The sequence below is a fragment of the Molothrus ater genome, unplaced genomic scaffold (genome assembly GCF_012460135.2).
Source record: "Molothrus ater isolate BHLD 08-10-18 breed brown headed cowbird unplaced genomic scaffold, BPBGC_Mater_1.1 matUn_MA508, whole genome shotgun sequence".
NCBI lineage: Eukaryota > Metazoa > Chordata > Aves > Passeriformes > Icteridae > Molothrus > Molothrus ater.
This window is the reverse complement of record NW_023416513.1, coordinates 1-14512: the sequence shown is the minus strand read 5'-3', so window position 1 is coordinate 14512 and position 14512 is coordinate 1. Positions and strand designations below refer to the sequence as shown.

The 14512-nt window shown below is 51.9% G+C and overlaps 1 protein-coding gene across 1 annotated transcript; it reads right to left on the bottom strand.

The window, feature by feature from the left end:
• Window positions 1–949: 949 nt before the first annotated feature.
• NOCT (nocturnin) lies at window positions 950–9776 on the bottom strand. The gene is given in 4 exon segments (XM_036404670.1): window positions 950–2572; window positions 2575–3060; window positions 3884–4153; window positions 9510–9776. Coding segments are annotated over 4 exon segments (1284 nt in total). The 5' UTR covers window positions 9691–9776; the 3' UTR covers window positions 950–2225.
• Between the last annotated feature and the right edge of the window lie 4736 nt (window positions 9777–14512).

The following is a 14512-nucleotide window of genomic DNA, read 5'->3' as shown; positions in this document are numbered from 1 at the left end:
AGTTGGTATGAAACACAGCAGCAAGGCTCAAAGATCTCTCGTCTTGTGGGGCATGGGCAGTGCGGCAGCTCTTGCCCAAAATCTCCCCCAAAAGTGCCACCCTTCTGATTTCCTGGGACACAATTTGCTCTTGGTGAAATTCTAGCCCAAGGAGGTGCTGGCACGTTGCATGTGCCTGGTAACAGTATTCACCAAGGCCATTGTCTCCTGGGTTGTAAAATCCTTTCTTTTGGGAAAAGTCAAATCCACATGGATCCCAGGCTGGCCAAAGCAGCCTCTGCTGGGAAGCAGACCATTGCACTCATCCTGCAAGGGTCAGGAACACGTGCAGAGTGTGTTACAGCTGCACAGCAGCACTTCATTTGTTTGTCTGATGAGGAGTGTGTTTGTGTGGGAGTTTGGGACTGGCAGTCACCAGGCTCTGTATTTCCCTTCTCAGCAATGCAAGTATGGTAATTTATGGGCTGTGCAAAGCTCACACCTGTGGTGCTTCTTCTCTTCACATGAGCTTTTAGGAGAAAGTGGCAGATAGAGCTGCATCTTGTAAGGGGCCAGCCTTCCCAGGCAGATTGAGCAGCCCTCAGGGAGGCATTCTTGCACCTCACTTTGCAGGTTTGTAGCTCCACACAGCTGCTGGAGAGGGGGATATTTACAGTAATGCAGTGTAGGTTTCCTCTCTAACTAGAGGAGTGAGCAGCTTAACAGCTAAGCACAACTCCCTTCCTTTCAGACTTGTGAAATTTGGACATCCCAAGCTGGAGAAAGAGTGTGTGCTGTGAAGGCAAAGCAGCCATGCCACTCTGAGACTAGGGCTAGGGGTGGGAGAAAGGAGGCTTGGCAGAGGAAGCACCAGCACCAAGTTGAAGCTCAGACTAGCAGAGACAGCTCACCTCCTTGGCAGCAGGAACTCGGGACAGCTGAGTGAGAAAGACAGCAGCCAAGACATAACTTTTTTTCCAAAGGGTTTTATTAATAAACACCTGGAACATTTAAGAGTTACTATGCACCCTACCTCACATGGAAATACTGCTTTATTTGCCCTGCCAGATCGTCCTCAACTATCTATATGTCAGCACAACTCCAACTGTTGTCCCTCTTCCCCCCTCTCTTCCTATGCTATTTTCTGGCATAATGGCATGTCTACAACAACCCAGATGTGCAATTCCTATGTCACCAGCGAGCAATCACAGGAGTTACTGGACTAACACACCTCTGCTGTAGCCCAGATGCTCTGCCAGAGTTTCTCTGGGTCACAGCAAGAGGCTCCTGGACACTGTCACTCCACACTTTCCAATCAGATGCAGGATCACCAACTTCTCTCAATAAATAAATTTTATCTTTTAACAGGTTCCAGTGTAGCTTTAGATTCTGAAGATAAATAAAAGAAAATCTTTCAATATTAAGACTGGCCTTTTACCAAAACAGCAAGATGGACAAGACTACAAATTTAAACCATTTAGAAAAGTAATGCTCAGAGGAAGAAACAGTCCCTGGTTAGCTGTGTCCTCGAGAGGGAAGCACAGAAGAGATGAAGGTACAGTCACTGTCCAGCCTGCAGGCTGTATGTGTGTGACAGATACATGCACGTTGTTCTGGAAAAGTGAGGGTATTACTCTAGGTCATGGTCAGCCTCTCTTTCCTCACCTGCTCTTACTGGAGGGGTCCTTCCTCACACTTCCAATGGATTTGTCGTCTCAGGTCATGGGAAAGTGACAAGACCACACTATTATGAGCTTAGCTTTTTGTCTAAACTGCATTAAACAGAAAAAGATTTAAGGTCATCTCACTGGGTAGTTGAACCTCACTCCCTTTGGTACTTGCAGAAGCTTAACATGAAATAAATAAAATCAGCCAGCATGCTGTCAGGGCAAGATGTTTTACAAACACAAGTGTTTTGATTTAAATACTAAGGCCTCCACATTCATTAGAGGATTAAATCCTTAAAACAGGGGGCTTAGTGAAAGAATAAAGCTATTTGCCTTCTAGTTTTCAAACCCTGAAGCAGCAAGAAGAGCATGATGAGAACACTGGCTTCCTTCTTCCTCCTTGGAAGGCTGCACATTAATGAGGGCTGAACAGCAAGTGTAACTCCAAACAAGTGCCTGAAATAATGGTTAGTCAACAGCATTTCCTCATCTTTCAACAGCATCTAGCTTCAAAGGTTTTCTCTACAATACAAGGCTGGAGAGTTCAGACACTGCAGTGCCGGGTGGCATTCCAGGACATTACAGCAGTCTGTCAGGGTCCTGATTAAAACTGAAGTCACACACAAGGGACAGGTGATCGGAAGGGTAGTTGAAGGAGGGCAGCCTGTTGGGCCCGATTTGCTCCTCAGTCAGCAAGCCCAGGGCTGAGTTCACGTTCAAGGCATGCTGGGAATACCAGATGTAATCCAGCGTGTGCCGGCACTCTCCGGAGGGCCGGATCTTCCAGGTGGTGTAGGGGGGCTCCGTCTGTCCGTCGGGGCTCAGCAGCTTGTAGGCGCTGTTTAAATTGAGGCTGGAGTTGGAGAACTCCCTGTACACCTCCTCGGTCGGCTCCGCGTTGAAGTCTCCGCAGACAATCAGGGGATCTTGGCTCCCTGGGTGATGTTCTTCAGGTTCTGGAGGAGGTCGCAGCCCTGAGCAGAGCGGAACCTCTCCCAGCCCGTGCGGGCCTTCAGGTGGGTGACGGCGATGCAGAAGAGCCTGCCGGTCTCGCGGCACTTGAGCGTCTGGGCGATGGCCACCTGGTTGGTCTTGAGCTTCATGGCGGTCAGGCGGATGTTGGCGCTGCTGACGAGCTGGAAGCGCTCCTTGAGGAAGAAGATGGCGCAGCCGTCGGGCCCGTTGTTGTGCTCCACGTCCAGGCACGGCGACCACGGCTTGGGGAAGAAGGTGCACTGGTAGCCCAGGCGGCTGAGGAGCGGCTCGAAGGTGTCGAAGTAGTGGTCGACCTCCTGAAGGCACAAGATGTCGGGCTTGTATGCAAGGATTTCCTCCAGGATGAGGCACTTCCTCTCCTCCCATTTCAGAGCTTCCATGGGGCACTGGACAAAGTTGTCCTTGCCTTCCCCGAGAGCTGGAATTAGCAGGGAGGGTAAACAAAAAACCCGAAAGTTACTGACAGCTCAAACAGCCTGCCATCCTCCAGGTTTTATCAGCTTACATGCTGGTGGCTTTAAGGGTACCAGATTTGCCAGCAGGTGTGAGAACCCCATCTCAAGTCACTGGAGTCACTCCAAAAAAATTAAGTTCCTTTTACAGATAAAAGCTATATTAAGACTTACTCCCCATCTGCCCACTACACAAGGGCAAGTACTTCCACGTGTGGCTGCTGCAGCATAAGCCAAAATAAAATGAAGTGGCTTAAAAGAGACTGCAGAAGGTTAAGGCAGTCCCCATGAGGGAAATTTCCCACACCAAAAGATTTTAAGGTGAGGCTGCTGCAGTTGTCAACCCACAGCCTTGATTCAAAACTGGCAGTTAAAATTCTTTTTAAGCATTAAGACTATCCGCAGCAGATCTGAATTTATGGATAGCTCACCAATAAGGTAATCAGAAACTGAAGAGAAACGTCACAAATAAAACTTAGGAAAAACATGCGTTTTCTCTGGGGTTAACAACCATCTAAAACTGATGGGTCACAGCTTTTAGAATACAATATGTTCAGGTAAGACAGGAATTTGGGGCTCCCTTGGGCATCAGAGTTGCAAGGAGAGACCTTTTTTTTCCTTTCCTGTGGGACAGAAGGAAAGCCACTATTCCAAGTGCTCAAAGTACTACCCCCTGGCCCTCAGTCACTTGTGTCTCATGTGGTTCACTCCTCTCCCTTTGCTCTGCCAGGGTTTTCATTGCTGCATTTGATCTCAAGCTCATACCTTGAGCTCACAAGCATCTCCTACCTTGGGCGAGGATGTTCCACTGCATGACCCGGATGGGGCGGTGGTTACTGCCGGCATTTTTCTTCAGGTTCACAAAGTTCCTCTGGAACCGGGGTGGCCGCTTCTGCAGAACAATCTGACATTCCTCCAGCAAATCCTTGGGGTCTATAGGATCCAGCTGTGCTGAGTCCAGCTGCTCCAGGCACTCCTGGTGCTGGGACACGGCACCACTGCTCAGTGTCTTGGCAAGCACGCTGTAGAGCCGGCTGGTGCTGTTTCCCATGGAACACACTGCAAGGGAAAAACTGCTGTTAGAGATGGCCCAGCACAGCTCTCCTCATCACCTGGCTACCTTGCTGCAGTGCCAGCCATGGTGGTTTGTGCAGCAGCCCGTTCCTGAGTCTGAGACAAAGTAAGGAGAGGGTCAGTCTTGTGCAGTCTCGTGTTCTGCCTGTCATCGGGGGCTGCAGCCTGCAAACAGCCTGGCCTAAGGCATCATGCTGCTGTCTTCTAAGGCAACAAAGAAGCCGAATAGCAGGGCTAAGATTAACTCTGCATATATTGTAGGAAACACAGTAGAGCACACTTTTCCCCTGTTCACAGAGGAGAGAGCCCAGCAGGTGCACAAATGCTGCCTGCTCCTTATTTCACGTGCAGCATTTGCTTCTGAAGGAGAGGGCACCCTGTGTCCATATGGGATGCCTCCAGGCTGCAGACTCCAGTTAACCTGACCAACCCTCAGGTTAGTATTTAACAGGAATCTCTGATCAGTGTCATTTATCCCCAAAGCAGTAATGTTGTCATGACCATGAAGCAGCCAGATGCTCCTGCTGGCTTAGACCTCCTCAGGATGTGGAGTGGAGAAGGTGGTGCCTCCCAGCTCCACATCCCTGCGTTCACTCCCCCCACCCTCCTTTCTCCCTTTATCTCCTCACTCTTGTGTGCTGTGCCCAGCTCAGCAGAGGTTTTCAGCCCTCCCTGTTGCTCTGGCCACCTCACCCACAGGAGCTGCACACAGGCTGCTGTCTGCAGCTCTCCCTGCTCATGCAGCTGGCCCTCACCCAGCCCCATGTCTCCTACAGGGAGGCCTCCCCATCCCACACGAGCCGACAGCTGCCACAGGATGGGGATGCACACGTGTCCCTGCTCTGTTTTGGCCCATGCACGTTTTGTGGTATTGCTACACCGTGTGTGCAAGAGCTCTCCAGCCCTGTCTCAGGGAGGGAGGGCTTTGCTCCTTCCAACACAGGCAGGAAGGGCAGTGCTTGCACCACAGCAACTTGCATAAGAGGCAATGCTGACTGAGCTTTGCTGTTGTCTCAACTTATTTACTCTGAATGCCTTTTGCAAAGGGAATCTTAAGCAAAAGAACTTCAGTGTTGCACTGCTGTTGGCCCACAGTGGTTTTCATGTAGGTTTATTTGTACATTTGAGTACCTTAAAAAAGAAAGAGGATGAAATTGTCATCTTGTGATCACATCTTGCAGGAGATTTGGCACGCTACCCAACACACCTGCATGCTCAGACTGAACTACAGCACTACCAATTTTAAGATCTGGTGACAGACACACAGTAATGACAGGCTAGAGGGGCAGGCAGTAAGATGGACACCCTTATAGTTCAATAAACACACTCAGGAGGAAATGAAAGACTCTCCAGTATAAATCCCACATCCTTCTATTTAGGAAAATGGATACTTTTAAAGGATACTAAAAACTACTTGCTTTAATGTGTGTTTTGTATGTGTAAGCCCATGGAACAGTTCCAAGAAAGTTGTGAAATGGGAATTTAGATTAGATATAGGATTTTTCTCCTCATCTCTGTCCTTTTAGTTAAAGTAATAGGAGTTCCTCAAACTGAGATGTGATTTTGAGCTCACACACACATCTTTCCACAGAAGCTATGTGTAGTGTTTCTGTTTCTACAGCCTTTCTCAGTTTACAGAGAAATTTACTTCTTCTCAAGAAGCCAAGTACTGCTGAAGTAGTAGAAGTGCCCTTCAATAGTGAGGGGAAACACAAAATCCCCAAGCAGGATCCTGACACAGCTGTGAAGGCAGTGGGAGCAGGGATAAAAGCCCGCTCTGAGCTGGATACAGAAGGGTGCAGTTTACACACAAGCAGGGCTGCCAGGCAGCCATGCAGAAACCCAAAGAAATCAGCAGAGCTTTTAACAGCTGCTCCACAGGAGGCACTCACCTGTTCTTAGGAGAGGCACAGCCCCCGGCTAAGTGCTGCCAGTGGAGATAAGCACAGTGCTCTCTGCTACATCAGGGCTGCGGCAACAGCTGAGGGCAGTCCTGCCATGCCGTGGGTCAGGAGCACGGCTCATGTGGGGCTCTCCAAAGGAATAATAATAATAATAATAACAACCCTCCAAGAAGCCATTAGCCAGCTCTTAGGCTGCCTGTGGCTTGACCTGAGTCAGAGGGATGATGCTGAAAGGCACAAGGTAGGTGCAACACAGCTGGAGTCAAAGGCAAAGCCCTGAGCAGCTTACAGCTGTTACAGCAGGATCAAGGCTAAGCTCAGCCTCCACCTGCCAAGCTGCAAACAAAGCCAACAGAGTATTGTCTAAATCCCATCATCCCTGGGATTGTGGTGTATCCAGCTCTTTATGGGGTGTAAGGCATAGCCCAGCCCGTACTATGGCCCAGAACTGATCTGACAGCTCTTAAAGTCAGTCATGACTCAGGAAGGAAAAAGAGCTTCAGTCTTCTTTTGAGGGCCCAGAGGTGATTGTGTGAAAGAGGGTCTAGACTGTAAATTAAGCACTTTCTATAGCAGAGGTGGCCTTTGAGTCATGGAAAAATGCATGTATTGTACTTGAATATCTGTATAGAGGCTTTGCCCCAGGAGGTCCCGGTTGTCCTTGATGGGCTGCAGCTGCCATGTCCTTCATTGGGCTGCAGCTGTGACCAATGAAGATAACTGGGATAAAAGGAGGTGGGTTGGCCAGTCTGGGAGAGCCTTGGAGGAGCCTGAACTGAGAGGGATTGACATACAGAAGAAGGAGTCTGTGCTGTGAAGATCTGTAGCCATGAGAATACACAGAGGAGGTATGGACTCGAGAAATCTGGTAACAGCAGTATGGGACTCTATAAATAGAACAACAACAACTTTCAGTCCTGGCATAGGTGGCTTGAACGTTCTTGGCTGAAGCAGGGGGCTCCATGGGAAGATGCCAGCTTAAGGTGACTGCTTATCTGTACAAGCTCTTTGTACCCAAAGTGCTGGAATCATGACAACACAGACTGAGGTGTTCTGCAGAACAGGGGCCAGACCAACAACCCCAACCTGAAAATGCTGAACACAGAATCCAGTTCCTGTTATTTCTGCAATGCTGAACCATGTCCACAGCAGTCCACCTACAATACAAGGTCACTCTGAAATCTGCAAGTGAAGTGACCTGTAACTTGCTGGGACAACGTGTGCTGCCAGTGCTGTGGCACCGTGGTGCTGGTGGGGGCAGAGGCAGACCTGTGCAGATAAGCAGTCATCTTAGGCTGGCATCTTCCCAAGGAGCCCCTGCTTCAGCCAAGAACTTTGAAGCCACCTATACGAGGACTGAGAGTGCTTAATTTACAGTCTGGACCCTCTTTCATGCAATTATCTCTGGGCCCTCAAAAGAAGACTGGAGCTCTTTTTCCTTCCTGAGAAGGAAGCAGACTTCTGGGCTTGCACTGTAGCGGTGGATAGCCAACATGAAAGTGATTCTCTGGGTGTTCTGTAACAGGGAACACCAACTCAGCCATTACTATGCAAGGTGCTTAAATCAAAAAGTTGCTTCTCCTCAGCAAGGGTGGTACCTCAGCACAGTAAGGGTGAGGGAAGAATGCAAACTGAGAGTTAAATGTAAGAACAGGGTGTAAGGTTGGCAGGCTTCTTGCTCCATCCAGCACAGAAGAGAGAACAACTAGGATCTCGGGCAATGAGCCATCGGGTACTTTATTTCAGAGATGAGGGCTGCAGAAGGGTATTGGCCCTGACCTTTTGGCTAAGGCGAACAACATTCCCATTTCCCTTCCTTTCAGGTCATACCTCCCAGCACCGCCTTGAGGCAGAAGCCCTACCCTGTCCACCATAAGGCTTCCCCTGCCAGGGGAATGACTCCACACACCTGCAGTCTGGAGTTACATCAGCCTCCACGGCCCTAGAGCTGGCAGCAGCTACAAATGCCCTCCTTGGAACCCCAGTTCCAGGAACAACTTGACAGGCACCATCCCCGTGTGACAGAATCTACGCTACCAAGGTATCATGCTACATCTACAGCCTTGTCTGGGACAGCAATGAGAGCTCACCAGAAGCTGCCTGTTCTCAACAGGCAACATCAGAAAGAAGAGTGAACCTCAAATCCTGCCTCCAGTAATATCGGGAATCAGTACTTGGCACAAGCTCTGGAAACCTTTATCTTTGTGAATGCTTTATTAACCATGAACTCGATTCTGCCAGCTCTCAGATGTATATGCTCCTCTTCCCTGTACTGCCATGAAGCTTCGATCCTGCCAGATGGCATCCTGGCCTAGCATCAGCAGGACAAACAGAAGCACCCTGCCCTAGCCTGGCTTTTACACTCGTCCTGCAACAGGGAATGAACTCTCTTCACCCCAGCCCTAGCTGCAGGCAGTAGGCCAAAGAGAATCTCCTGCATGCCAGATGTGTAATACAGCCTCAGACATATTGCCCAGAGAAGCTGTGGCTCTGCTATCGCTGGAAGTGTCCAAGCCCAGCCTGGATAGAGCTTTAAGCAACCGAGTCTAGTGAGAGGTGTCCCTGCGCATTGAGGGAGGGCTGGAACCAGGAGACCTTTAAGCTCTCTTCCAATCCAAGCCATTCAATGATAAGGAGTCGGGCTTATCGCCCTGCCCACGGCAACAGTGGAGAAGCTGTCAGCAGGAATGGCTCCGGACGGGCATTCTGAGCCACGGCCAGAGCCAACGGAGGCGCCTTAGGGCTGGATCCGAGCTCAGGGGGGCGGTGGGTGCACACACCGAGGTGGGGTCCGCACAGGCACCCGAGGGCATTGGGGCACTTTCCAGGTCTCATGTAGGGGAATGAAGAACGGGCTGTAATTATTTAACAGTACAGGCAAATAGGGACGCGATGGCTGCTGCTGCCTGCCAGAGGGTAACCTGGGCTGCTCCCACACGCTGCCTTGAGCGAAAAGTGAGCCTTGAGTGAGTCAAGCTCATCCTACACCAAGTGCAGCTCAAGAGGGCAGCTCAGCGAGCCGGCTCCTGACAGCGGCACACGGACCCTGACCGTCTGGCTCACAGACAGGCCAGCGCAGCGACACCGGGCTGCCTCCCGCACCCAGCCCAGGTGCGGGCACAGGGTGCTCCATCCCTCACACGGAGGGCACCGAGCCAGAAACGCCCGAAGCTCCGGCGGGCTCTCCGGCAGTGCCCGCTGCGATGCCGCGGGATGCTGCCCGCTCTCACCGGCTGGGCGAGCGCCACGGCCGCTGCCCTAGAGCCCAAGGGCCGGTCCAGTCCCGGAGAGGCGGCTGGCGAGGGGGACAAGGGACACGCTGGCGCGGGCAGCGCAGCCCAGATGCCGCTCCGACAGCACCGGCCCGGCACCAGCCTCCGGCTGTGACCCCGCGCGGTTCCCGGGGCGGCGGCGCCCCCTCCTCGGCCCATACCCACCTGTGCGGGGCGGCGTCCCCGGGGCGGGCGGGCCGCCCGCTGCTGCCCGCGGGGCGGCGGGGCCGGGGGGCGGCGGCTGGCAGCGGGACCGCGGCAGGCGGGAGGCCGAGACGGCGGCGGCGGGAGCGCAGCAGAGGGCGGGCAGGGCCGAGCAGAGGCAGCGCGCGGAGCTCTGGTACATGCTCCCGGCGGGACGGAGCGGCACCGGCAGGGATCGGGCGGGACCAGGAGCGCGGCAGCTCCCGTGTCCGCCCCGCGGCCGCGCTTATACAGGCGGCGGCGACCCGCGCGGCGCGTACCTCGGGCACTACCACCCTCACCCGCGGGGGAAGTGACAAGGTACGACCAAACCCTCCCGGCGCCGCCGCCCGCACATCGAGCCCGCTTTCCGCAAAGACCAGCGAGCCCGCTTTCCGCAAAGACCGTCCCGCGGTCCCGCTGCCGCTGGCGAGGACGCTGCGGTAGGAAGGACGCGCTCCGTGGCCGCTCCCGCCTCCCCTACCCCGCCGTGGAGTGGTCTGGCCCGGGGGAGGTTTCCCGCCGCTGATGTCAGCAAGGGGCGCTCTCTGCTCCCACAGACGTCACGGCTCTGGGCCCCGCCCGCCCGGCTCTGGGGTGCAGCGGGGCTCGGCAGCCGCGGGCTCCCAGCACAGCCGGGTGGGTCCTGCAGCGCTGGGGCTGTAATGTCCTCTACTGGGATGGCTCGCTCAGACCCGAGCATCCCCCTCCCCAGGCCCGCGTGGAGAGCGGGACACTCGCTCAGCACGGCACCCCACCCTGTGGGAGCCCGTGAGGCGCTGGGCTGGTGGGATATCGGGGAATCGCCCCCGGTAAAGGGGGGTCTGGGCCCAAAGCTGGGAGCTGGGGGCGGGTGCTCTCGTTTGTTGTATCCCCCGCTTCCCGTGGCCTCTTTGCTCCAGCGCCCTGTGTCAGGCCAGAGGGGCCAAGGGCAGCCCCGAATTCCTGTGCTGGAATTAGGGCAGTGCCCGCAGCTAGTCTGAACGGGCTTCCTGCTGAAAATGGGACCTTTTTTTTTTCCTCCTAGAAATACTTGATTCTTTATGTGTTCGATAAACTACCGAGGGGGCCAGGGGGAGGCAGATGCCTTCTGTGAGGGATGCTGCTGCTGCAGGAACCAGGACAAACTGGCAGCATGGTATTACACCTGGGTCTGCTTGAGCGCCCCTGGCTCATCCCTCTTTTTCTCAGGCTTTCTCTTGACAGAAAGATGGAATTAGGGCACAGCAGCTGATCCCTGTGTTCCCTGTGTTTTGGTGTTCCAGTGCCTGCTGTCAAAGTTTTTTTTTTCCAGTTTGCTGCCTACTGGGCTTAGGGTGGTTATAGCCATCCTCCGGAGACAAGAAAGAACAGTAGAATCATTTAGGTGGGCAAAAATCTCCAGGGTCATCAGGGTGGAAGGTTTTGTTTGGGTGCTGGGGGTCTTCTCTTGGTGGGCTCTCAAGCCCCAGCAGCCCCTGCACCAATGTTCAACAGGATGGGGGACACTGGGAACAAGGGGCCCTGGAGAGGCTAAGGACACTTCTACTGTCACAGTAACCAGAGGGAGCCAACAACCCCCTCTGCAAGTGCCAGGCAGTTCAGGAACTGAGTGAATGGAAAAGGATGGTGAAAGCAGTGAGATTGCTCTGGAATGGTCTATCTCGGAAGAGTTGCCTCTGTTCAGCAGCATGGCAGGCTGAGCTCCACTGATGAGCACAAGTCAGGTTTTGGAGAGGATCTTAGCTCTGTTCTCGATGCTTTCAGGATGCGTTACCTGCAGGCTGCCTGTGTGTGTGACATGTGACCTCGTTCTAAGCTGCAAGTGAAGGGGATTTCACAACCTTCCTGAGCTTCCAGAAAACTCTTGTCTGTTTTGCTGTTGGGCACATACGTAGGCACGCCTCTGGGGACAGGGGAAAGGCAGGTCTGACCTTTCCAGGGACTAAATTGGCCTCCAGGGCTGGAAGCAAATGCAAGATGCCATCAGGAGGATGGGACTTTTCTTTTCCCCTGCCATGTCATAAGCTCTCTGACTTTCTAGGTGCTTATCTTTCCTAAGCATAGAGCTGATCCTGCTTTCCCCAGTGCAGGAAGTGCCTCTTGGCCTGGGCAACACTAGTTGATCCCTGTCATTGTTCTAGCAATCTTTTCATCTTGCAGGCTGTTTTGCATGGGCCTGGTCTTTGTTTTCCCCTATAAAAAATAAACATTATTCTTTCACATCATGTCTTCTAAATCTTTTCTTATTGCTGTCTCCTCGAGCCTCTCCTTGCCCCAGCTCTTCCCCACTGTCTCCTGCATACAGCCCACCACAAATTTGCTCATCTTTCTTTGTGTTACTCTCCATTCCAGCCACATTTGTCACTGTCAGGTTGTTCTTCGTGACAATTTGCAACGAACTTTCCTTCCCCTTTGAAGGCAGGTGCATTGTTTGTCTTTTAACACCTGGTACCACTCCTCTTGCCTAGATTTTGGAAGGGCTTGTTAGGGGTTCAGAGACAACTTGGGATAATACCCAGAGTCTTCTGGGATGGTAGAGTTAGCTTTTCTTTCTGCCCATCCTCTACCTGGTTTGCTTCCTTGTTCAGACTTTTCTGTCTCACTTCTAGAGCTGGATTTGATCCCTTGTACCATTTTGATGGTTTGAACCCTCTTGGCTCTGACTGATTGCATCCCAGTTTCATCCCTGGAGGCTTGTGCTAATTCTCTTATTCTCATCTGTAATTTTATCTGTTTGTCTTTTTTACTAATTTCCTTTTTGGTTATTGAAGGAAAGATTGTGATATCATGGATTGTGATAGTCTCACAAGTTCTCTGCTGCTGTTGTTTTTGTCTCAATGCTGCTTTTCTCTTCAAAAATATCTGTAGAGCAGCTGCAGTTTCGAAGGTGGGTCCTGGATCTTGGTGCTTAAACTTACACCTGGCTGTATGTAGGCTCATGTAGCCCTCCCTAAGCAAAATGCTGTAATGTAAATGCTTTCCAACAAACTAAAAACCCCAAGAAAGATAATTAAACAGCAGGTAGGTAATTAGTACCCCACTAACTTGTCCAGTTTTGTTTTCTGCAAAGTGAAGTAGCCTGGTCTCGGCAGACAATGCTGGGAGCACGGGGGAGAAGCAGCTGGAGAACCTGGGAAGGAAAAGGCTGGAGCCTGGCTTTCTCTGCTTTCAAGCATGTGGAACATTCCTCGTAGATCTCTCAGCTCTGATTCATATCCTTTCCACTTCATTAAAGATGTAAAGGAGAGACAGAGGCTTGCCTGCTGTGCAGGACTGGGAGCCCTGGTTCCTTGCAGGGCTCTGCACCTGACTGGGCTTGTCTGCTCTCAAGTCTGGGCACTCTTAAAGGGTTTATTGCCATGCTTGTTGTGCATGAACCTCTGTAACCAGCTTTTCTTCCCCTGTTCAGATGACCAGATACCTCTGGAAGGAAAGAGTGGTTGGCGATCCAAGGAATCCATGAGCTGTCCCAATGGCCCTGCCATTTCTGGCAGGATGGGGCAAAGAGAATCCCTGACAATGGTGGCCAAGGGGATAGGGGGCCTGGGTTTTGCTGCTGATAGATTGGAGACTTGGTGACAGGGAAGCTGCTGGCTTTGTGTCCTGTTCAGGGGATGAGGCAGCTGGGCCCATCTCTGAGCTCCAAATCCTCAGCTTTGTTCTGCTCTCCTGCACCATGGAAAAAACCTTGGGTTTTCCACAGAGATGGCTGTTCATCCTCCTCATCTCCTTTTCCAGCTGATTTCTTGGAGCTGCTCACCGCCTAGCAAGCTTAGTCCTTAAGTAACTAATGAATGGCAGTGCAGTTTGTTTGTTATTAATTTGATTTTTCTAGTTGGGTTTTGCCAAATCACCTCTTCATGTGATCTCCAAGGAGGAAGGACAGAAGGTTTTCTGCTTCCTGCTGTACTGCATGTGTTTTTCTCTGCTCTCTTGAGTATTGACTTTCCTTAGCCAATTAGTGTGCCCATGCTTGCATGACAATGAAAAAGGCATTTGTAAAAGAAAAGAAGTCCCAGATGAAGCTGCTTTCAACACACACCGGCTCTGTTCCCAAGACGGGAATAGTGGTGATTCACCTCCAAAATGTGACTCAGTGATGGCTTGGCATTCCTTGGGTGACTCAAAAGCCCTACTAGCCTTCTATGGGAAACAGAATCCTTTTGGAAATACACAGAAGATAGGATTAATTTTAGGTGCACGCAACTCAGTGAAAAGAGAGAAGTTCCTTGAGGAACTGATCTCAGCTGTCCCATGTGCATCTGCCTGATGTTTGCACAAGCTGAGGTCAGTGAGCAAATGGAGAGGAAGGGTCGTGGTGAAAGGATGCCTAGACTGTGAGAAATGCTTTTTTCGTAGTTTTTTTGACCTGATCTTACCCTGGACATGCTGACGTTTCAAACATCCTGCCCAGGCTGTTAATCCTTTTCCAATGCTGTGATAATCTCAGGACCATCAGGCTGCTGTTACTTACTAAAAAATATGCCTTTGACTGAAGTTTTTCCCGGCATCTAATAAAAGCAATGATTTCCTCCAACCCCCTTCCCTGGGATTAGTAATGATCTGGGATAATGATCCTTCCACCTCCTCAGTCACTTCATCCCAGGCGCTCATGCCTGTGTCAGGAAGCATTTGTGCTGTGTTTGGTACTGCTGCTCTAACTGCCGATGTTTCCAGCTTGGAAAAGCATGCCCTGAAGCTGCCATCCCTGGGGAGATGGACAGCATCCCTGCATGTGCACAGGGGAGTGACAGGAGAAAGCCTGTGGCAGCGAGATTCTGCTCAGCACAGGTGCCTGTGAGCACAGTGTCGTTTGAACCTCATGCTGTGCACACACATCCCAACACCAGAATTTTGCTCCCCGGGATGCAATGCCCTCCCCCAGGAGTGCTGGATGCCGTGCCCTTGGATGCCCTGTGCAATGCCATCCCCAGCAGTGCTGGATGCTGTTCCCTGGGATGCCCTGTGCAATGCCATCCCCTGCAGTGCTGGATGCTGTTCCC